The sequence below is a fragment of the Lingula anatina genome, chromosome 6, assembly GCF_051362555.1.
Source record: "Lingula anatina isolate TDL-2025a chromosome 6, LinAna3.0, whole genome shotgun sequence".
Classification (NCBI taxonomy): Eukaryota; Metazoa; Brachiopoda; class Lingulata; order Lingulida; family Lingulidae; genus Lingula; species Lingula anatina.
This window is the reverse complement of record NC_141772.1, coordinates 20775038-20797788: the sequence shown is the minus strand read 5'-3', so window position 1 is coordinate 20797788 and position 22751 is coordinate 20775038. Positions and strand designations below refer to the sequence as shown.

General features: G+C 35.4%; 1 protein-coding gene across 4 annotated transcripts in view; it reads left to right on the top strand.

Annotated features, from left to right (window-relative positions):
- LOC106158683 (general transcription factor 3C polypeptide 1-like) overlaps positions 1 to 22751 on the top strand; it is a 160021-nt gene that overhangs the window by 15081 nt on the left and 122189 nt on the right. For all 4 annotated transcript variants that reach the window (XM_087016149.1, XM_087016148.1, XM_087016147.1 and 1 more), the window contains exons 30-36: positions 93 to 206; positions 4586 to 4689; positions 5230 to 5392; positions 15665 to 15796; positions 16278 to 16339; positions 16757 to 16916; positions 20581 to 21807. In XM_087016149.1, the coding sequence (XP_086872275.1) occupies positions 93 to 206; positions 4586 to 4689; positions 5230 to 5392; positions 15665 to 15796; positions 16278 to 16339; positions 16757 to 16916; positions 20581 to 21807 (1962 nt within the window). The remainder of the gene's footprint in view (positions 1 to 92; positions 207 to 4585; positions 4690 to 5229; positions 5393 to 15664; positions 15797 to 16277; positions 16340 to 16756; positions 16917 to 20580; positions 21808 to 22751) is intronic.

The following is a 22751-nucleotide window of genomic DNA, read 5'->3' as shown; positions in this document are numbered from 1 at the left end:
TGATTTTCGCATAGTACAAAACACATACTGTGACAGGTATAATTATGCAACTATAAATGTGTAAAACTAATAGCTTGGCACTTTATGTCTAGACCTCCCATGACAAGACCAGCAAAGCTTGTGCCAGAAGGGTGCTGTATATGATGAAAAACCCTCAGACCAAAAACAATGTCTCCATCGTTCTAGGAGAGACTCTGCAAGATCAGGTAATAATAATAATAATAATAATAATAATAATGCAGCTTTTATCCTTGCATTCTATACATCTTAGCCTTATTTGTGTATATAGCTTAAATCACAAGGCACATCAAGTGAAAACACACCAAACTAGTTACTACTTTTCATAAGTATCTTGTTACCTATGAAAGGTGTTGAAGACTGGGTTCCAAAACCTATATCCATCTAACAGAATAGATTCTTCTTTCGCAAAATTTTCAGCTTCAGCGGCTTTGATGTCTGGCACACCTACTGAAGCTGCTAAACAATAATTAATTGTACCACCAGCGTTAGCGCTGGCGGTACACATGGTTTCAGTCCCGTCCGGATCGTTCCGCCGGCTCCGCCAGCTCCGCCGGACGGCTACCGTTACCGCTTCTCCTCCTAGACGGTAAGGGCCCCCGTACCCATCTCATGGATTTAGGTCACCTATAATCTCAACTCGTTCCACGTAAAATTTGGGCTTTGTCGGTATTGGGGTCTGGGTGTGGCACTCATTACAATGCACCCTTGTCTAAAAATGGCAAAATTAAATGCTAATTATCTACCCTACGGAAGGAGTTATGGGAAAAATTTCTATAGGCGGCTTTCCAAAAGTCATATGTGTAGATTTCAAATATACCCTTGGATTTGACCTTTGACCTTTACTTCAAGGTCAAATGGGTCAAAATTTTCAAAAAAATGAAATTTTTTACGAAAAAAAATTTTTTTGCCCTGTTATTCAGACACTACACAGACTTAACCAATAATATTATTGGAAAGTGTTACCCTTCAGGTCATCTTTCATCTCCATGAATTTGGGGTCAATCGGTGCATTTTCACGGGAGTAGCGGCCATAAGATACCGAAACTGAAAACTGTCTCTAATTCGGGAACCGTTAATGCTAGAGACCCATTCTTTTTTGCATTTTGTAGAGCATGTAAAGCCCAACACTGGAGGTGGTCTCGGTTTTTTTGTATTCCATACGGTTTTCGAGTTATGCTGTATCAAAAAGTACATATTGGTGGTAAAAGCAAAATGTGCAGTACGGTAATGGATAATAAATTTTGAACTCTGGAAAAATAAAACATAAGGCTTGGCAAAGCAGACAACTTGTGTTCAAAAATGACATTATTTCATCAAATTTGAACTTCTGAAACTTCAGAGCACCTCCTATTTCAAGAATTTTGACCAAAATGACATTTTCTTTATTTTAATTAATTTTTTCTGTACGAAATTTAAGGCACATTATGGTAACTCCAAAATTATAACATTTAGTCCCTTATATCTCCAAAACTGGCAGAGATAGGTCCATAGTTACTATTGAAGTTGAATAGGAAGTCATATACTGGCAATCTTACTGTGACCTTGAAATTGACCTTTGACCTACTTTTCACCATGAACTGAACTTTGCAAATTTTGCTTCCCTTTTATCTCCAAAACTGGCAGAGATAGGTCCATAGTTACTATTGAACTTGAATAGGAAGTCATATACTGGCAATCTAAATGTGATCTTAGAATTGACCTTTGACCTACTTTTCACCATGAACTGAACTTTGCAAATTTTGCTTCCCTTTTATCTCCAAAACTGGCTGAGATAGGTCCATAGTTAGTATTGAACTTGAATAGGAAGTCATATACTGGCAATCTAAATGTGACCTTGAAATTGACCTTTGACCTACTTTTCACCATGAATTGAACTTTGCAAATTTTGCTTTCCTTTTATCTCCAAAACTGGCAGAGATAGGTCCATAGTTACTGTTGAACTTGAATAGGAAGTCATATACTGGCAATATAAATGTGACATTAAAATTGACCTTTGACCTACTTTTCACCATGAACTGAACTTTGTAAATTTTGCTTTCCTTTTATCTCCAAAACTGGCTGAGATAGGTCTGTAGTTACTATTGAACTTGAATAGAAAGTCATATACTGGCAATCTAAATGTGACCTTGAAATTGACCTTTGACCTACTTTTCACCATGAATTGAACTTTGCAAATTTTGCTTTCCTTTTATCTCCAAAACTGGCAGAGATAGGTCCATAGTTACTATTGAACTTGAATAGGAAGTCATAAACTGGCAATCTAAATGTGACCTTAAAATTGACCTTTGACCTACTTTTCACCATGAATTGAACTTTGCAAATTTTGCTTTCCTTTTATCTCCAAAACTGGCAGAGATAGGTCCGTAGTTACTATTGAACTTGAATAGGAAGTCATATACTGGCAATCTATATGTGACCTTAAAATTGACCTTTGACCTTCTTTTCACCATGAACTGAACTTTGCAAATTTTTCTTCCCTTTTATCTCCAAAACTGGCAGAGATAGGTCCATAGTTACTATTGAACTTGAATAGGAAGTCATAAACTGGCAATCTAAATGTGACCTTAAAATTGACCTTTGACCTACTTTTCACCATGAACTGAACTTTGTAAATTTTGCTTTCCTTTTATCTCCAAAACTGGCAGAGATAGGTCCATACTTACTGTTGAACTTGAATAGGAAGTCATATACTGGCAATATAAATGTGACATTAAAATTGACCTTTGACCTACTTTTCACCATAAACTGAACTTTGCAAATTTTGCTTCCCTTTTATCTCCAAAACTGGCAGAGATAGGTCCATAGTTACTATTGAACTTGAATAGGAAGTCATATACTGGCAATCTAAATGTGACCTTAAAATTGACTTTTGACCTACTTTTCACCATGAACTGAACTTTGCAAATTTTGCTTTCCTTTTATCTCCAAAACTGGCAGAGATAGGTCTGTAGTTACTATTGAACTTGAATAGAAAGTCATATACTGGCAATCTAAATGTGACCTTGAAATTGACCTTTGACCTACTTTTCACCATGAATTGAACTTTGCAAATTTTGCTTTCCTTTTATCTCCAAAACTGGCAGAGATAGGTCCATAGTTACTATTGAACTTGAATAGGAAGTCATAAACTGGCAATCTAAATGTGACCTTAAAATTGACCTTTGACCTACTTTTCACCATGAATTGAACTTTGCAAATTTTGCTTTCCTTTTATCTCCAAAACTGGCAGAGATAGGTCCGTAGTTACTATTGAACTTGAATAGGAAGTCATATACTGGCAATCTATATGTGACCTTAAAATTGACCTTTGACCTTCTTTTCACCATGAACTGAACTTTGCAAATTTTTCTTCCCTTTTATCTCCAAAACTGGCAGAGATAGGTCCATAGTTACTATTGAACTTGAATAGGAAGTCATAAACTGGCAATCTAAATGTGACCTTAAAATTGACCTTTGACCTACTTTTCACCATGAACTGAACTTTGTAAATTTTGCTTTCCTTTTATCTCCAAAACTGGCAGAGATAGGTCGATACTTACTGTTGAACTTGAATAGGAAGTCATATACTGGCAATATAAATGTGACATTAAAATTGACCTTTGACCTACTTTTCACCATAAACTGAACTTTGCAAATTTTGCTTCCCTTTTATCTCCAAAACTGGCAGAGATAGGTCCATAGTTACTATTGAACTTGAATAGGAAGTCATATACTGGCAATCTAAATGTGACCTTAAAATTGACTTTTGACCTACTTTTCACCATGAACTGAACTTTGCAAATTTTGCTTTCCTTTTATCTCCAAAACTGGCAGAGATAGGTCCATAGTTACTATTGAACTTGATAAGAAAGTCATATACTGGCAATATAAATGTGACCTTGAAATTGACCTTTGACCTACTTTTCACCATGAACTGAATTTTGCAAATTTTGCTTCCCTTTTATCTCCAAAACTGGCAGAGATAGGTCCATAGTTACTAATGAACTTGAATAGGAAGTCCTATACTGGCAATCTAAGTGTGACCTTGAAATTGACCTTTGACCTACTTTTTATCATGAAGTGAACTCTGCTAATTTCTTTCTCTTTTAACTTCAAACTTGACAGAGATAGGTCCATAGTTACTCTTGAACTTGAATAGGAAGTCATGTACTGGCAATTTACTGTGACCTTGAAATTGACCCTTGACCTACCTTACGAAGAACTTAAATTTGGTTGTACCATATATATTTTTTGCAATAGTTTAAAAAATCTTGTTGATTGCATTTTTACAGCTTGTCAAGCACAAAACTGGTGGCTGTGTCCCTTATTTTGTGTATGTGGGGGTCTATACGAATGCGCTTGCTCCAGCTGGTGGTACAATATTCGGAGGCGGTATCGCCTCTCTGATCCTCTAGTTAATTACCCCCTAGCAGCTTCAGTAGGCGTGACAGACATCATAGCCGCATAAGTCGATTGCAATTTAGTGAGAATCCCCTCAGAGATAGAGCGATCCACAGTTAGAACTGTAGGGTCTGGGAATGGTCCCTAAGTTGTGTGCCTAAATATTAATCTTTGTCTGTTTCAGGATCTGGTCACAGAATTCAAAACCAAGAAGTATTTGCCAAAAGATATGGAAGCCAATGAGAAAGTCTTCAGAAAGCTTTTCTATAAACTCAAAGAAAAGTTTGAGTAAGTAAATCTTGATTCTTTTTGTCAAGAAAGATAAGTATGTGTTACTTTGAGTGGTTGTTGACCTTAATTCTTTACTTTGTTGCAAGTTGCTGACTTTTGTTTGAGTGTTACAAATTTGTCACAGGCTAAAATGATTTTTTAGTATCTGAAAACTATAAATCTAAAATACTCACTTGTAGCAAAAAATAGAATGACTGAATTAATTTGGAAATTTACCCTCCCCTCCCCCCAAAAATGGGTTGGGGCAATTTGATGTAGTTTTCGTGCCATTGGTATTATAACTTTTGTCACATTAAAATAAAAATATATATTACTGTATCTGATGTTGCCAGGTTTTTAACAGCAAAATGAGTGTCAGGGACCTTCTGGATTGGTCAGATCTCTGTCATATTACCTCAGAAGTCCAAAATAATATTATATTCCCCCCCCCCCCCAAGCACTATGTGATGTCACACTGCAGGATGAGCCAGAACATTCACTTTCTAAAAACTGTGTTGCATTCATCCTAAAGCACCTCTTTTATGAATGAAATTGTAGGAGCATGTTTGGTCCAGAGGAATATGAGCTCCCTGCTACATTGGAGCAACTCCAGGCTAGACACACTGTGTGCAGTGTGGGGAAACTCCCTGGGAAATCAGTGCACCGAGATGCTACGTGTGTCAGAGACATCCAGGCCAGCGTACTGCATAACATAGTTCAGGTTAGTCAGGTGCCATTTTGCTTACAGGTACTATCATTCTTTTCTGTGAGTGTATTTTGATAAAAGCTGAAAGCCCTCTGGATTTTTAAGGTCTATGTGAGATGAACTACAAAATTGGATTAAAACATATTTTATGAGGAATAATCTTTATTGGCACTGGTACAAAATTAAAGACTTTGACCTATCTACATACTTCTATGATTTTTAATAGAATTAACGTAATTGTACCACCAGCGTTAGCGCTGGCGGTACACATGGTTTCGGTCCCGTCCGGATCGTTCCGCCGGCTCCGCCGGCTCCGACCGGACGGCTACCGTTACCGCTTCTCCTCCTAGACGGTAAGGGCCCCCGTACCCATCTCATGGATTTAGGTCACCTATAATCTCAACTCGTTCCACGTAAAATTTGGGCTTTGTCGGTATTGGGGTCTGGGTGTGGCATTCATTACAATGCACCCTTGTCTAAAAATGGCAAAATTAAATGCTAATTATCTACCCTACGGAAGGAGTTATGGGAAAAATTTCTATAGACGGCTTTCCAAAAGTCATATGTGTAGATTTCAAATATACCCTTGGATTTGACCTTTGACCTTTACTTCAAGGTCAAATGGGTCAAAATTTTCAAAAAAATGAAATTTTTTACGAAAAAAAATTATTTTGCCCTGTTATTCAGACACTACACAGACTTAACCAATAATATTATTGGAAAGTGTTACCCTTCAGGTCATCTTTCATCTCCATGAATTTGGGGTCAATCGGTGCATTTTCACGGGAGTAGCGGCCATAAGGTACCGAAACTGAAAACTGTCTCTAATTCGGGAACCGTTAATGCTAGAGACCCATTCTTTTTTGCATTTTGTAGAGCATGTAAAGCCCAACACTGGAAGTGGTCTCGGTTTTTTTGTATTCCATACGGTTTTCGAGTTACGCTGTATCAAAAAGTACATATTGGTGGTAAAAGCAAAATGTGCAGTACGGTAATGGATAATAAATTTTGAACTCTGGAAAAATAAAACATAAGGCTTGGCAAAGCAGACAACTTGTGTTCAAAAATGACATTATTTCATCAAATTTGAACTTCTGAAACTTCAGAGCACCTCCTATTTCAAGAATTTTGACCAAAATGACATTTTCTTTATTATGTACAGACACAGATGTGTCTGTACATATAGCCATCATCTGCGTCTGTCGTCGCCGTCGTCGCTGTCGCCGTCGCCGTCGCCGTCGCCGTGCACTTTTACCGATAACACGATAAGTGGAAAACCATTTTGCCTTTTGATTTGAAACTTGCAAAACTGATGAATATTCATAATACGCAGGTCAAGTTCGAAAATCAGCATGATCGGGTCACTCTTAGGGAATTTATGCTGTTTTTTCACTTTTTTCAACATATATGCAGCACCGATAACACGATAAGTGGAAAACCATTGTACCTTTTGGCTTGAAACTTACAGAACTGATGAATATTCATAATACGCAGGTCGAGTTCGAAAATCAGCATGATCGGGTCACTTATAGGGAATTTATGCTGTTTTTTCACTTTTTTCAGCATATATGCAGCACCGATAACACAATAAGTGGAAAACCATTTTACCTTTTGGCTTGAAACTTACAGAACTGATGAATATACATAATACGCAGGTCAAGTTCGAAAATCAGCATGATTGGGTCATTTTTAGTGAATTTAGGCTATTTTTTCTCTTTTTTCAGCATATATGCAGCACGGATAACACCATAAATGGAAAACCATTTGACCTTTTGGCTTGAAACCTACAGAACTGATGAATATTCATAATACGCAGGTCAAGTTCGAAAATCAGCATGATTGGGTCATTTTTAGTGAATTTAGGCTATTTTTTCACTTTTTTTCAGCATTTTTGCAACACTGATAACACAATAAATGAAGAGCTGTTTTACCCTTTGGCTTGAAACTTACAGAACTGATAAATATTCATAATACGCAGGTCAAGTTCGAAAATCAGCACGATCGGGTCACTTATAGGGAATTTATGCTGTTTTTTTTTTCACTTTTTTCAGTATATATGCAACACTGATAACACAATATAAGAAAAACAGATTGGCCAATTGTCATTATACTCACAGGAGGGGCCAATCTTACTAAAACGCAGGTTGAGTTTGAAAATCAGCGTAATCAGTCCATTATTTTAAAAGGTAATGCTGTTTTTTCACATTTCCTCACATTCAATTCTTAGGCATGTTAACAGTCTCATTATTGAACTAATAAGATACGTAAATGTGTTTGTTTGGCATTTCCTGCATCTTTACAACATTGTTAGTTGATTTTGTAAAAATGATGGTAAACTTGTTATCATGTATTGTGTAATAAAGTGTCAAAAATGGAAATAAACTCATATCATTGCAGTTTGTCAGATGTATTCATCCACTATGTTCAGAATCTCAGAATGGAGGAAGTTGGACATTTAAAACTGTTCTATTGATACTTTTCCCATCTCATCAATTTTCTTCATTGGTCATATAAAAATGGCAGTAAACTGTTTATGTTGTTTTATGTTTAAAAAGTGTTAAAAATGGAAATAAACCCATTTCAGAACAGTGCTGTATTGTTTACATTTTGGCATTTTCAATATGTGACTTTGAAGTTCCATGGGCCTGAAGGCTTTTGCTAGTCACATTTTCTGAATAACCATGATACTAATATTTTATAATTAAAAATTGATGGTCATTATGCAGTAAAACATTATGTAATATTGCATGAAAATTTTAAGAAACCCCTATTTTGGGCACTGCTCCCATGATGACCATTTAAGGAAAATCATGTCACTTACTGTTCTCAAACTTACAGGAAAGAAACATGGGACTAAAATACAACTCCAGTAGGCAATGCAGTCTGTTTGGTAAATTTTTCTGGCAATTAAACAGTTTTTTGTGAAAATTTAATTTTTCACATATTGGCATTTCCAAGGTGTGACTTAGAACCTCCACGGGCTTGAAGACCCGTGCTAGTCACATTTTGTGAAAATCCATGACACTTATATTTTATTATTAAAAATCGATGGTCATTATGCTGTTAAGCATTATGTAATGTTGCATCAAAATTTGAAGAAACCCCTATTTGAAGTTCCATGGGCCTGAAGACCTTTGCTTGTCACATTTCCTGAATATCCATGATACTAATATTTTATAATTAAAAATTGATGGTCATTATGCTGTTAAACATTATGTAATGTTGCATCAAAATTTGAAGAAACCCCTATTTTGGGCACTGCTCCCATGATGACCATTTAACAAAAATCATGTCAATTACTGTTCTCAAACTTACAGGAAAGAAACGTGGGTCTAAAATACAGCTTCAGTAGGCAATGCAGTCTGTTTGGTAAATTTTTCTGGCAATTAAACAGTTTTCTGTGAAAATTTAATTTTTCACATATTGGCATTTCCAAGGTGTGACTTAGAACCTCCACGGGCTTGAAGACCCGTGCTAGTCACATTTTGTGAAAATCCATGACACTTATATTTTATTATTAAAAATCGATGGTCATTATGCTGTTAAGCATTATGTAATGTTGCATCAAAATAGAAGAAAACAATTTTTGGTGCTGCTGCCTTGATGACCATTATGGAAAAACCGTGTTACTTATAACTGTCAAACTTTCAAAAAAGAAACACAGGACTAAAATGCAGCCTGAGTTAGAAAAGCAGTCTAATTGGCTTCTTTTTCTGGAAGCTATACATTTTAGTGTTATATTCATTATCTTTTTTGGCATATTCATTGTGGGACTCGGAGCTCCCATGGACATGAAGCCAAATGGTAATCATATTTTCTACATGTCCATCCTATTTATAGTCAATAAACAAAAATTGATGATAATTATTCTCTAATTTATTATGTAATGTTACATCAAAATTGACAATCTTTTTGCACTGCTACTGCAAACATTATGAAAAGAAAACTGTGCTACTTATTATAATTTTAAACTTACAAGTACGATTTTTAGGATTGGCCTTCAGCTCATGAGAAAACCAGCTCTATTGGATTATCATGTTTATTGTATTTATGCATTTTTTGTGAAATTTTCATTTTTCTCATTCTGGCACTTTCTAAGTATAAACTTGAACTCTGATGGGCCTGAAGCCTTATGCTTTTACTTTCGTCTGTGTTACCTGTTGTGCATAAGTTGATGTTGACATAATGTATTATTGCATCAGGATTGGTAGTCTCCTATTTTGGGCATTATGGTTTTGTGCTTTTCTTAAGGTGTGACTTATGGGCCTGAAGACCTTTGAGTGGGTCAGTCTGTAAATTACCCTTGGGTATCACTAGATTAATTTCAGAGTTATAAAGTCATTTGCTTTAATAGGCCATTAAATGAGATTACGTAAAGCACACTTGTTGATATTTCCCTGTAAACTCCCAAAGGTAAAGCTCTCTGCTAGATTAATAATAAGGAAGCAGTGATAATTATGCAGGTAAATTTCGTTTAATATTGCAAATAAGTTTTATGTATATATATATATATATGTATATATATCAAACTGGAAGATTAAAAGTTTGAATAGCAGCTTCATTGGAATTATATTAACCTCAAGCTCTGCCAAGGAGGTTATATTTTCACCCCTGTTTGTCTGTCATCCACATAACACAAAAAGTTATGGACTGATTTTGCAGAAATTTTCAGGAACTGTCGGAAGTGGGCCAAAGAGGACAATGATTAATTTTTGGTGGTGGTCCGGATCAATAATCAATCAATTATCAATAATAATCAACAATTGCTGCCTTGGCAGAGGTCTGCACTCTCAAAGTGCTTTTCTAGTTTTGTTGTTTTCCTTTATAATTTTTTCTCAAACACTTGCATTTGTGACTTTTAGTCCCAGGCAGGCTCTCATCTGCCTGGGGCTCTGCACATTTTCTGTATTTCTACATAAGCAGTTGTATTGTTTTTTATGTCTTTAAACATTATGTAATATTATTTTATGCACTTTCATCATTTTTCAAATATTGAGACTTTCATAATGTGAATTTGAACTCTCATGGTCCTGAAACTGTAATCTTATTGAAGGGGTGGATTGAGACCATCTTCTGGGTCTTCCGGAAGACAGTCAGGTTATTAAGTTTATATTGACTGGTATCTATTTTTTTCTGTTGGAAGACCATCAAAATGGAGGATGGATCAACATAGATTCGTAATACTGTCAGAAAATATCTCTGGGTCCGCTCCTGTTATTGACCATGTTACCTGTTGTGCAAGATTAAAATTCAGTGTTGACTGACAGTGCTATTATAAGCATTATTTATTATTGCATCAAAATTGACAAAATGACCTTTTTTGCATCTTTATTTTCTGTTTTTTGTCTGTACATTTGACAGCTTTGCTGCCTTGTTTTAATTAATTTTTTCTGTACGAAATTTAAGGCACATTATGGTAACTCCAAAATTATAACATTTAGTCCCTTATATCTCCAAAACTGGCAGAGATAGGTCCATAGTTACTATTGAAGTTGAATAGGAAGTCATATACTGGCAATCTTACTGTGACCTTGAAATTGACCTTTGACCTACTTTTCACCATGAACTGAACTTTGCAAATTTTGCTTCCCTTTTATCTCCAAAACTGGCAGAGATAGGTCCATAGTTACTATTGAACTTGAATAGGAAGTCATATACTGGCAATCTAAATGTGATCTTAAAATTGACCTTTGACCTACTTTTCACCATGAACTGAACTTTGCAAATTTTGCTTCCCTTTTATCTCCAAAACTGGCAGATATAAGTCCGTAGTTACTATTGAACTTGAATAGGAAGTCATATACTGGCAATCTAAATGTGACCTTGAAATTGACTTTTGACCTACTTTTCACCATGAACTGAACTTTGCAAATTTTGCTTTCCTTTTATCTCCAAAACTGGCAGAGATAGGTCCATAGTTACTATTGAACTTGAATAGGAAGTCACATACTGGTAATCTATATGTGACCTTAAAATTGACCTTTGACCTACTTTTCACCATGAACTGAACTTTGCAAATTTTTCTTCCCTTTTATCTCCAAAACTGGCAGAGATAGGTCCATAGTTAGTATTGAACTTGAATAGGAAGTCATATACTGGCAATCTAAATGTGACCTTAAAATTGACCTTTGACCTACTTTACACCATACTGAATTTTGCAAATTTTGCTTCCCTTTTATCTCCAAAACTGGCAGAGATAGGTCCGTAGTTACTATTGAACTTGAATAGAAAGTCATATACTGGCAATCTTACTGTGACCTTGAAATTGACCTTTGACCTACTTTTCACCATAAACTGAACTTTGCAAATTTTGCTTCCCTTTTATCTCCAAAACTGGCAGAGATAGGTCCATAGTTACTATTGAACTTGAATAGGAAGTCATATACTGGCAATCTAAATGTGACCTTAAAATTGACCTTTGACCTACTTTTCACCATAAACTGAACTTTGCAAATTTTGCTTCCCTTTTATTTCCAAAACTGGCAGAGATAGGTCCATAGTTACTATTGAACTTGAATAGGAAGTCATATACTGGCAATCTAAATGTGACCTTAAAATTGACCTTTGACCTACTTTTCACCATGAACTGAACTTTGCAAATTTTGCTTTCCTTTTATCTCCAAAACTGGCAGATATAAGTCCGTAGTTACTATTGAACTTGAATAGGAAGTCATATACTGGCAATCTAAATGTGACCTTAAAATTGACCTTTGACCTACTTTTCACCATGAACTGAACTTTGCAAATTTTGCTTCCCTTTTATCTCCAAAACTGGCAGAGATAGGTCCATAGTTACTATTGAACTTGAATAGGAAGTCATATACTGGCAATCTAAATGTGACCTTAAAATTGACCTTTGACCTACTTTTCACCATGAACTGAACTTTGCAAATTTTGCTTTCCTTTTATCTCCAAAACTGGCAGAGATAGTTCCATAGTTACTATTGAACTTGATAAGAGAGTCATATACTGGCAATCTAAATGTGACCTTGAAATTGACCTTTGACCTACTTTTTATCATGAAGTGAACTCTGCTAATTGTACCACCAGCGTTAGCGCTGGCGGTACACATGGTTTCGGTCCCGTCCGGATCGTTCCGCCGGCTCCGCCGGCTCCGCCGGCTCCGCCGGACGGCTACCGTTACCGCTTCTCCTCCTAGACGGTAAGGGCCCCCGTACCCATCTCATGGATTTAGGTCACCTATAATCTCAACTCGTTCCACGTAAAATTTGGGCTTTGTCAGTATTGGGGTCTGGGTGTGGCACTCATTACAATGCACCCTTGTCTAAAAATGGCAAAATTAAATGCTAATTATCTACCCTACGGAAGGAGTTATGGGAAAAATTTCTATAGACGGCTTTCCAAAAGTCATATGTGTAGATTTCAAATATACCCTTGGATTTGACCTTTGACCTTTACTTCAAGGTCAAATGGGCCAAAATTTTCAAAAAAATGAAATTTTTTACAAAAAAAATTTTTTTTGCCCTGTTATTCAGACACTTCACAGACTTAACCAATAATATTATTGGAAAGTGTTACCCTTCAGGTCATCTTTCATTTCCATGAATTTGGGGTCAATCGGCGCATTTTCACGGGAGTAGCGGCCATAAGATACCGAAACTGAAAACTGTCTCTAATTCGGGAACCGTTAATGCTAGAGACCCATTCTTTTTTGCATTTTGTAGAGCATGTAAAGCCCAACACTGGAGGTGGTCTCGGTTTTTTTGTATTCCATACGGTTTTCGAGTAACGCTGTATCAAAAAGTACATATTGGTGGTAAAAGCAAAATGTGCAGTACGGTAATGGATAATAAATTTTGAACTCTGGAAAAATAAAACAAAAGGCTTGGCAAAGCAGACAACTTGTGTTCAAAAATGACATTATTTCATCAAATTTGAACTTCTGAAACTTCAGAGCACCTCCTATTTCAAGAATTTTGACCAAAATGACATTTTCTTTATTTTAATTAATTTTTTCTGTACGAAATTTAAGGCACATTATGGTAACTCCAAAATTATAACATTTAGTCCCTTATATCTCCAAAACTGGCAGAGATAGGTCCATAGTTACTATTGAAGTTGAATAGGAAGTCATATACTGGCAATCTTACTGTGACCTTGAAATTGACCTTTGACCTACTTTTCACCATGAACTGAACTTTGCAAATTTTGCTTCCCTTTTATCTCCAAAACTTTCAGAGATAGGTCCATAGTTACTATTGAACTTGAATAGGAAGTCATATACTGGCAATCTATATGTGACCTTAAAATTGACCTTTGACCTACTTTTCATCATGAACTGAACTTTGCAAATTTTGCTTTCCTTTTATCTCCAAAACTGGCAGAGATAGGTCCATAGTTACTATTGAACTTGAATAGGAAGTCATATACTGGCAATATAAATGTGACATTAAAATTGACCTTTGACCTACTTTTCACCATAAACTGAACTTTGCAAATTTTGCTTCCCTTTTATCTCCAAAACTGGCAGAGATAGGTCCATAGTTACTATTGAACTTGAATAGGAAGTCATATACTGGCAATCTAAATGTGACCTTAAAATTGACCTTTGCCCTACTTTTCACCATGAACTGAACTTTGCACATTTTGCTTTTCTTTTATCTCCAAAACTGGCTGAGATAGGTCCGTTGTTACTATTGAACTTGAATAGAAAGTCATATACTGGCAATCTAAATGTGACCTTGAAATTGACCTTTGACGTACTTTTCACCATGAATTGAACTTTGCAAATTTTGCTTTCCTTTTATCTCCAAAACTGGCAGAGATAGGTCCATAGTTACTATTGAACTTGAATAGGAAGTCATATACTGGCAATCTAAATGTGACCTTAAAATTGACCTTTGACGTACTTTTCACCATGAATTGAACTTTGCAAATTTTGCTTTCCTTTTATCTCCAAAACTGGCAGAGATAGGTCCGTAGTTACTATTGAACTAGAATAGGAAGTCATATACTGGCAATATAAATGTGACATTAAAATTGACCTTTGACCTACTTTTCACCATAAACTGAACTTTGCAAATTTTGCTTCCCTTTTATCTCCAAAACTGGCAGAGAAAGGTCCGTAGTTACTATTGAACTTGAATAGGAAGTCATATACTGGCAATCTTAATGTGACCTTAAAATTGACCTTTGACCTACTTTTCACCATAAACTGAACTTTGCAAATTTTGCTTCCCTTTTATCTCCAAAACTGGCAGAGATAGGTCCATAGTTACTATTGAACTTGAATAGGAAGTCATATACTGGCAATATAAATGTGACATTAAAATTGACCTTTGACCTACTTTTCACCATAAACTGAACTTTGCAAATTTTGCTTCCCTTTTATCTCCAAAACTGGCAGAGATAGGTCCATAGTTACTATTGAACTTGAATAGGAAGTCATATACTGGCAATCTAAATGTGACCTTAAAATTGACCTTTGCCCTACTTTTCACCATGAACTGAACTTTGCACATTTTGCTTTTCTTTTATCTCCAAAACCAGCTGAGATAGGTCCATAGTTACTATTGAACTTGAATAGAAAGTCATATACTGGCAATCTAAATGTGACCTTGAAATTGACCTTTGACCTACTTTTCACCATGAATTGAACTTTGCAAATTTTGCTTTCCTTTTATCTCCAAAACTGGCAGAGATAAGTCTGTAGTTACTATTGAACTTGAATAGGAAGTCATATACTGGCAATCTATATGTGACCTTAAAATTGACCTTTGGCCTACTTTTCACCATGAACTGAACTTTGCAAATTTTGCTTCCCTTTTATCTCCAAAACTGGCAGAGATAGGTCCATAGTTACTATTGAACTTGAATAGGAAGTCATATACTGGCAATCTAAATGTGACCTTGAAATTGACCCTTGACCTATCTTACGAAGAACTTAAATTTGATTGTACCATATATATTTTTTGCAATAGTTTAAAAATTCTTGTTGATTGCATTTTTACAGCTTGTCAAGCACAAAACTGGTGGCTGTGTCCCTTATTTTGTGTATGTGGGGGTCTATACGAATGCGCTTGCTCCAGCTGGTGGTACAATATTCGGAGGCGGTATCGCCTCTCTGATCCTCTAGTTAGTACAAATGTAATTGTAAAGGTTGAAATAATAAACTTTAAGGTTTTTAGCATGATCTGATATTAGGAAGTCCATTTTAATAACCTTCATGTATTTCTCTGTAGAAAGGTAGGGTGTCAGTACTCCCTTTACCCGGAAGATCTTATTTATATTTTAAAGTTTATATTTAAACTTGGTATTATTTCCCAGAGTTCGTGTGGCACAGTGGATAAAATGGGGCGTCAATACATGATGTTCAGGGTGTACTCCCAGTATCCTGAAGATCTCCTCACCGAGGTATTTAACACCATGAGGAATGACCACATCATCAGCAAAAAGAAGGTAATTTGTATGAAAAATGTGGAACCTTCTATTTTTTTTTCACAAACTTTCAGTTTCATTTTTGCTTCAAGCTTTTAGTTCTATTTACCATTCAAATTTTTGGCTGCATTTTGATTTTTTTGCTTTGGCAACCCCAATACCGATAAAGGCAATCAAATGCAGCCTGATTTAAGTGTTGCAAGAATACCGTAATAGAAAATTGGAATAGGTTGCTCCTTCATCCTTCACATTGAGCAGTGCTGGGGTAATTTCAATGTACATATTTTTTGATTGGTCCACAAGAGATTAAATTGATTTTAGTAATTGAATTGACACTCTGGTCAGTTCTCAGTGTCAATCTCAATTTGTTAAAAAATTTGGATTCACTTTATTTGGAATGGTATAATTTTAATTATGATATTTGAAAGTTGTGAATCTTAGACGAGAATAATAATGTATTGATAGAGTGTTAATATTGATCAATGATATTTAATAATTTTAGAGAAAGAGCACTCATGAAATGCTGTCCTTTCTTGCTACAAAAACCTTCCATTTATCCCAAAGGTATGTACTATGTAATTGGTGCTTACAGATAAACAAACACTTTTGTTGATGCGTAGTTTATGCATTTCTAAGTCTTCTTTAGCAAATTTTAGAAATTAAAATTTTGTGTTTTGACAAGAAAAGTTTTTTTTTAAATTGATACTTCAGAAGACTTTATAAAGAGCAACAAATGCCTCCATGCTGTACCATAATAAGATTCAAGAGGTAGAAGCTCTAATCTTTATTTTTGAAAGAAGAACATGACTCCAATGTCTTCCATATCTGTTTAATTGTTTTTAATTAAAAAATAAACAAAAAACTGATAATATTAAATGGAAATCATAAGAGATTATTGTTTATTGTAATGTCAATTTTAAATCATTAAGATATTACATATGTCATTTGAAATATAAGTAATTTGTTAAGTATCAATTTCAGGTATTCTCAGAAGTTCCAAGTGTTCTCATACCGTGCCACCATCTTTCCTGAGGCCAGTCACTATCTCTCCCTCTTGAATAGGGAAGTTGGTCATGACTTTACTGCAGAGAATACAGGTGGTGGATGTGCAGCTTTTATCACCATGTTGGCACTTGACAAGGTATGCAGGCCTGTGGCATTTAAAAGGAAAAGGTCCCCTCTGTGTAAAATTTTATCTAGGTATACGAAAGTGTCATGATAAACGATCCAGTTTTTCAGAAAAAGAACCCCCTTTTGAAATTGCTGGCTACAGGCATATGTATGGAAAATCAGTCCACACTTTTAGAATTGTTTGAATGAGAATCATCGGTGATAGGCCAAAGCCTCACAACTTAGTATAAAATCATGTGATAAAATTTGACAAGGTTTGGTATAAAATGGAATCAGAAATAATTTGGCAGATGTTCAAGTGCGGTGAGGCAATTAATAAAACTGACAGTATTTATCCACAGTTATTTTTTCTGGATGTTTTTGCTTATTAATTAGATCTGTACAATTAAAATCTGTTGCACAACAGCATGTATTTGCCATGTTTTGCATGTTACTTTTGCTTCCTAAGACCAAATTCCTGATGGATCCTCGCCTGTTTTCTAGTCTCTTATGACATCATGCATGCTCAGTGCTTATAACATCGTTTTAGGCTCTCTCCTATGATATCCAGGGCAAACATGCACAATGAAATGAAATTATAAATTTCTTTACCATATCCACTTCTTAAACAGAATTCAGGTTTATATAATATGTATGTCTCCTTTTTTCTGTTAACATTAGGGATTATTGTAACATCCGGTCTGTGACGTAAACATGCTCTGGCTTAGTGCCAAATGGCAACCGCCAAAATGCCAGTAAAATGGAAGCCAGACAGGGGTATTTTTGCGAGTGTGTTCTGTTACTGGCCATGTATGTATTGTTTCTGCTTTGTGAAAATAGAAAAAATCAGAAATTAAAATAATAAATAAATCCCAAAAAACAAACAAGCAAACAAGAGGAAATAAACAAATAAAATAAAATATAAGATAAAGTTATTAAATAGTTATCCAATGAAATGAGATATTTGGCCTTATCCGCCACAAGAAATGCATTGTAAAATTAATGTTTCAGACCGACGATTTATTTTCATATACTATGAATTTATCTTGAAGAAGATCATATGATTGTTTAAAGATGCGTTTTGGTTTATCCCTTGGCATGTTGACTTTATTTGAGTTAAATAAAAACTATTAGATGTGTTTTATGTTTGTGTTACTGGGAATCCACACTTGTTTCAAATTTATCTTTAAACCAATTTTCAGGCTTAATGATTATGACTATATGTTCAATGGGAAAAAAAATGATCAAACTTTCAGATACATAATTTTGGAATCATAGAAAAAATTGTTTCTATAATAGCATTAATTTTGTAGATCCTTTACTCTGTAGAATAAAAACTATAGGCTAGCCTGCTTTTCAATTTTGTTTGCTAGGAATGTTCTAATTTTTTCAAAATAAATCACAAAAATACAGTATCCGTAAAATTCATAATTAATTTTCCCCATAGATAAGATTCAGTCATTACGGTAGTTTTTTGTGAAATAAGCCCCTTTTGTCCGTAGGGATGGTAGGCTAAAAGCTTCTAGTGCACATGTTCTGGCCAATTTGTGTGAAGAAGCATGGTCTGCTGCTCCAAAATAAAATTGATTTTGTGAATGTTATACTCAATTTTCCTGTATGGTATTAAAACAGGAAAACAGTATTATCTGCCACTTGTCATGAAAGCGCTTGCGTCTGATAAAATATGTCGCAAATGCAAAAGTATGTCAACTGCCTGTTTTCTTCTAGTATTCAATATTTATGAGATATGGAATTCAAAACAAGAAATGTTGTGATTAACACATTTACACAATACTGAAATGAAAGTCCTGTAAGGCTTATCTGACTCTCTTGATTAAATATTTACCCTGGGTGAGATATTGACAATATATCTTTAGGGACTATTTTTTTCCTGTTTTCTTCCATGCCATGTAATTCAGTAACATGTATGGCCTTTTGTTACAGAAGTGGATCAACAAACACCATCTGGTATTCATTGTAGAATGCAGACAGTCTGTGCTGTTTGCACAAAAACTGATTCATCTTTCAATTTTATTGGAGTGTTTATACTTCATTCATAAGTTATTTGAGCAAAACAATCTGTTTGTTTTGCAGGCAACACCTGCTTTTGGCTTGCTTGGCAAAGTTTTATCTCACAAAATATATACTTCATGATGTCAGTAATTGTTTTGTCACAGTTAAATTTCTTTAGGTGTAGCTTTTGAAACGAGAGACCTTTTTCACCTATTATTTTTATGATTATCAAAGCTATGTCCAGAAAGAGACAAACCTGCCTTTGATAGACCAAGATGTCCTTGTTCTATGACCATTGTTCCAACTGTTAGTAATTCAGTAGTTTGAAGCACAGTGAGAACTATCTGTCGACCACCCTCTGCACAAAGCAATTTTATAAAAATTCATTGAATGGAGTAAATCTTTGCATGGGGAGATGGGCCCACTCATACTACTAAGTTACTTACAGATTATTTAAAACATATGATCTTAAAAATGACCAGGAAATTAATTTTTATGTACAGACACAGATGTGTCTGTACATATTGCCATCACCTGCGTCTGTCGTCGCCGTCGCCGATCATGTCGCCGTCGCTGTCGCCGTCGCCGTGCACTTTCAGCGTTAACACCATAAGTGGAAGACAGTTTTACTTTTTGGCTTTATATTTACAGAGCTGACTAATATTCATAAAACGCGGGTCAAGTTCGAAATTCAGCATGATCGGGCCATTATTGTAGAATTTATGCTGTTTTTTCACTTTTTAGCATATATGCAACACTGTTAACACATTTCAAGGAAAACCGATAGGCCTGTTGTCATGAAACTCACAGGAGTGGTCAATTTTACTAAAATGCAGGTTGAGTTCGTAAATCAGCATAATCGTGCCGTTATTGTAGAAGGTATGCTGTTTTTTCACATTTCCTCAGATTCAGTTTTTAGGCATGTTAACAGTCTCATTATTAAACTAATAAGATTAAGTTCCACAGGCTTGAAGACCCAGGCTAGTCACATTTTCTGAAAATCCATGATACATATATTTTGTTATTAAAAATTGATTGTCATTATGCTGTTAACCATTATGTAATATTGCATCAGAATAGAAGAAAACACAATTTTGGGTGCTGCTGTCATGATGACCATTATGGGAAAACCATGTTTCTTATGATTGCCAAACTTTCAAAAAAGAAATACAGGACTAAAATGCAGCCTGAGTTGGAAAAGCAGTCTAATTGACTTCTTTTTCTGGAAGTTTTACATTTTCAAAGTGTGAACTTGAACTCCCATGGGCCTGAAGCCTTATGCTTGTTTCACATTTTACTTACATTGGTATTACCTGTTGAGCATAATTAAAATTTGATGTTGAATTTGCAGTTTAACATAATGTACTTTTGCATCAGAATTGACAGTAGCCTATTTTGTTATTTCCTGCTTTTTGTCTGTACATTTGACAGCTTTGCTGCCTTGTTTAATAATCAACTTTAATTTTTTTTTGTTTTCAGAAGAAAATATTAGGAAGATTTTACTGAATTTGGAACAAAAAAAGAAACTGATACTCTGTCTCAGTTCTCTCTGATGTGATTAGTTTTGACTGCATGGTATTAAGAGAATAAAAACAGAATTCATGACACTTTTGGAAATTTTAAAATAAGAATTGCTCCTTTGTTTTTGTTATAACTTATACAGTATTTTTTTCTTTTTTTAGATCACTTATGATATAATAGTGCCTGACAGAGTGATTGACATAGAGAGGAAAAGGAGTGCAGGTGAAGAATCCCCCAACGAAAGTGACCAAGGAACCAGCGGACAAAAGGGTGAAGGTCAAGGCCAGTCAGAAGGCCAAGGTCATTCAGAAGGGGAAATGCAAGAAAGCCCATCTGATGGTCCCCAAGGAGCCAAAAGTAGTGTTGATTGTACTAAATCAATATCCTCTCAGAAAAAGAGCAGCGGGACTGTACTGGGTCAAGCAAAGAAAAATTTGGGTCAAGGTGATGAGGCATGTGGGTCAGTGACCGTGGAACAGAGTCGAAAAGATGACAACATGCCCCAGACCTCAGGGGAAAAAGCAGTTGTCGAGGAGGTAGCATTGATGGAAGAAGTCTTAAAGCCTGATGAGCAGGAAGACTCAATTGGGAATGAAGAAAGAGATGTTGCAGTTGAGACCATGAAATCCCTGTCATCGGGTCTCTCTTCTGATGTACCTATGGAGACTGATATTGGCGACATGGAAAGTCAGCTGCGTCGCACCCTTGAATTGGCAAAGGCAGTGAGATTTCAAAGACCTGTGGTGGATGACGATGAAGAAGATGATAATTTGGCAATGATGGATGATGATGATGATGATGATGATGATGACCCCGAGTATGTTCCAGAAGGCTCTTGGCAGCACAAAAAGACAGAGAAGGGAAAATCTAGTGCCAAGTTGCCAGCAAAGGGTCAGATGAAGAAATCTGGGACAGGAGAAGAAAAGAAAATTGTAAAGAAACGGAAAGAAAAGCTGACCCCCAAGGCCAAAGCTCAAAGGCGATGGGAATTTAAAATGAAAGAAAGAGAGAGCAAACCATCCCATAAAAAGAACACTGTGATGATTAACATGGAGCAGTTGTTTTTTCATTCCCATATTCGGCCATTGAAACCAACAGATACCATTGTGCTGCGTTCTTGTGCCATTGTTACGAAATTAAAATCGTCCCACTTTGCCTCATCTCCATCTCTTTCAATCAACTCTGAAGAAATTCTGAGCAAAGAAGTCATTAAATCAATCAGAAAGTCGCAGACAAAGCTGATTCCACAGAAGGTGGACTTTGAAAATTTTCTGGAGAAACTGGCTGAGAATCCAGATTTGTCAAAGCAGGATGTTGAAAATGCTGCCTCCATATACAGAGCTGTAGAAAACTGGAAGGAGCTTGGAATTACTTGGGTAGAGCTGCAGGTAGGATTTACTTTGAAAGATGTGTAATAATAATAATAATAATAATAATAATAATAATAAATTAAAAAAAAATAATTTATTCATGTACTACGCTGGGTTACAATCCCTCACAGATCATCCAACACTCCATGGGCATATAGCCTGATGATGGTCTTGTGATAAGAGCCAAATGTACATGTAGCTGTCTTTAGAAAAGGTTGCTATTTAAGGGATTATCATGATGGTTATCAAATACAAGATCTTGGAACTTTGGACAATGTAATAGAAATATAAAACTTTTGAATATCTTTTCCAATACTTAAAGTGGTAAATATGATTAGAAATGAAGAGAAAATAGTGATACAAGACACTACGTTAAGCATATGTTCCAAAAACTTTTACTACTGTCATATTAATTGTAAAAGTGTTGCCTGGCCTGTTTTAAACAGATGATATCTGGTACAGTTTTTTCTCACTCCATGTAAAATCCACTGTGACAGTGTAAATGTAACATTCAGGGAGATTGACAGGATGTGTGCATTTTAGCAGCATATGAAACATTTTGCCCTTCAAAACTGATGTACACAGACATGGTTCGTCAATAAGATATCGTCATTCTTTATCAAATCCGTGCATGCACTGTCATAACTTTGCTGATAGCTGACATAACTTTCATTTTTCAATATCCTCCTGATTACCTTTGTCTTTTATTGCTTATCTCCCTATATTAGCATCTATTTTTCAAAAAAAAAAAAAAATTCCTTCAAATCTGAATCTTTGATTGATATATTTATTTATTTTCATCCCAATTTTCTTTAGCAATTCTGAAAGTGTACCTGCTCTGTAATCTGTATGATTACTTTGCCTGCAGTTTTATCTTATGATATGCATAATAGTAAATTGTAAGAAGTGGTAGATATCTTTCCATCAGTAGATGGATTTGAATTTTTCAAAGATAAAAAGAC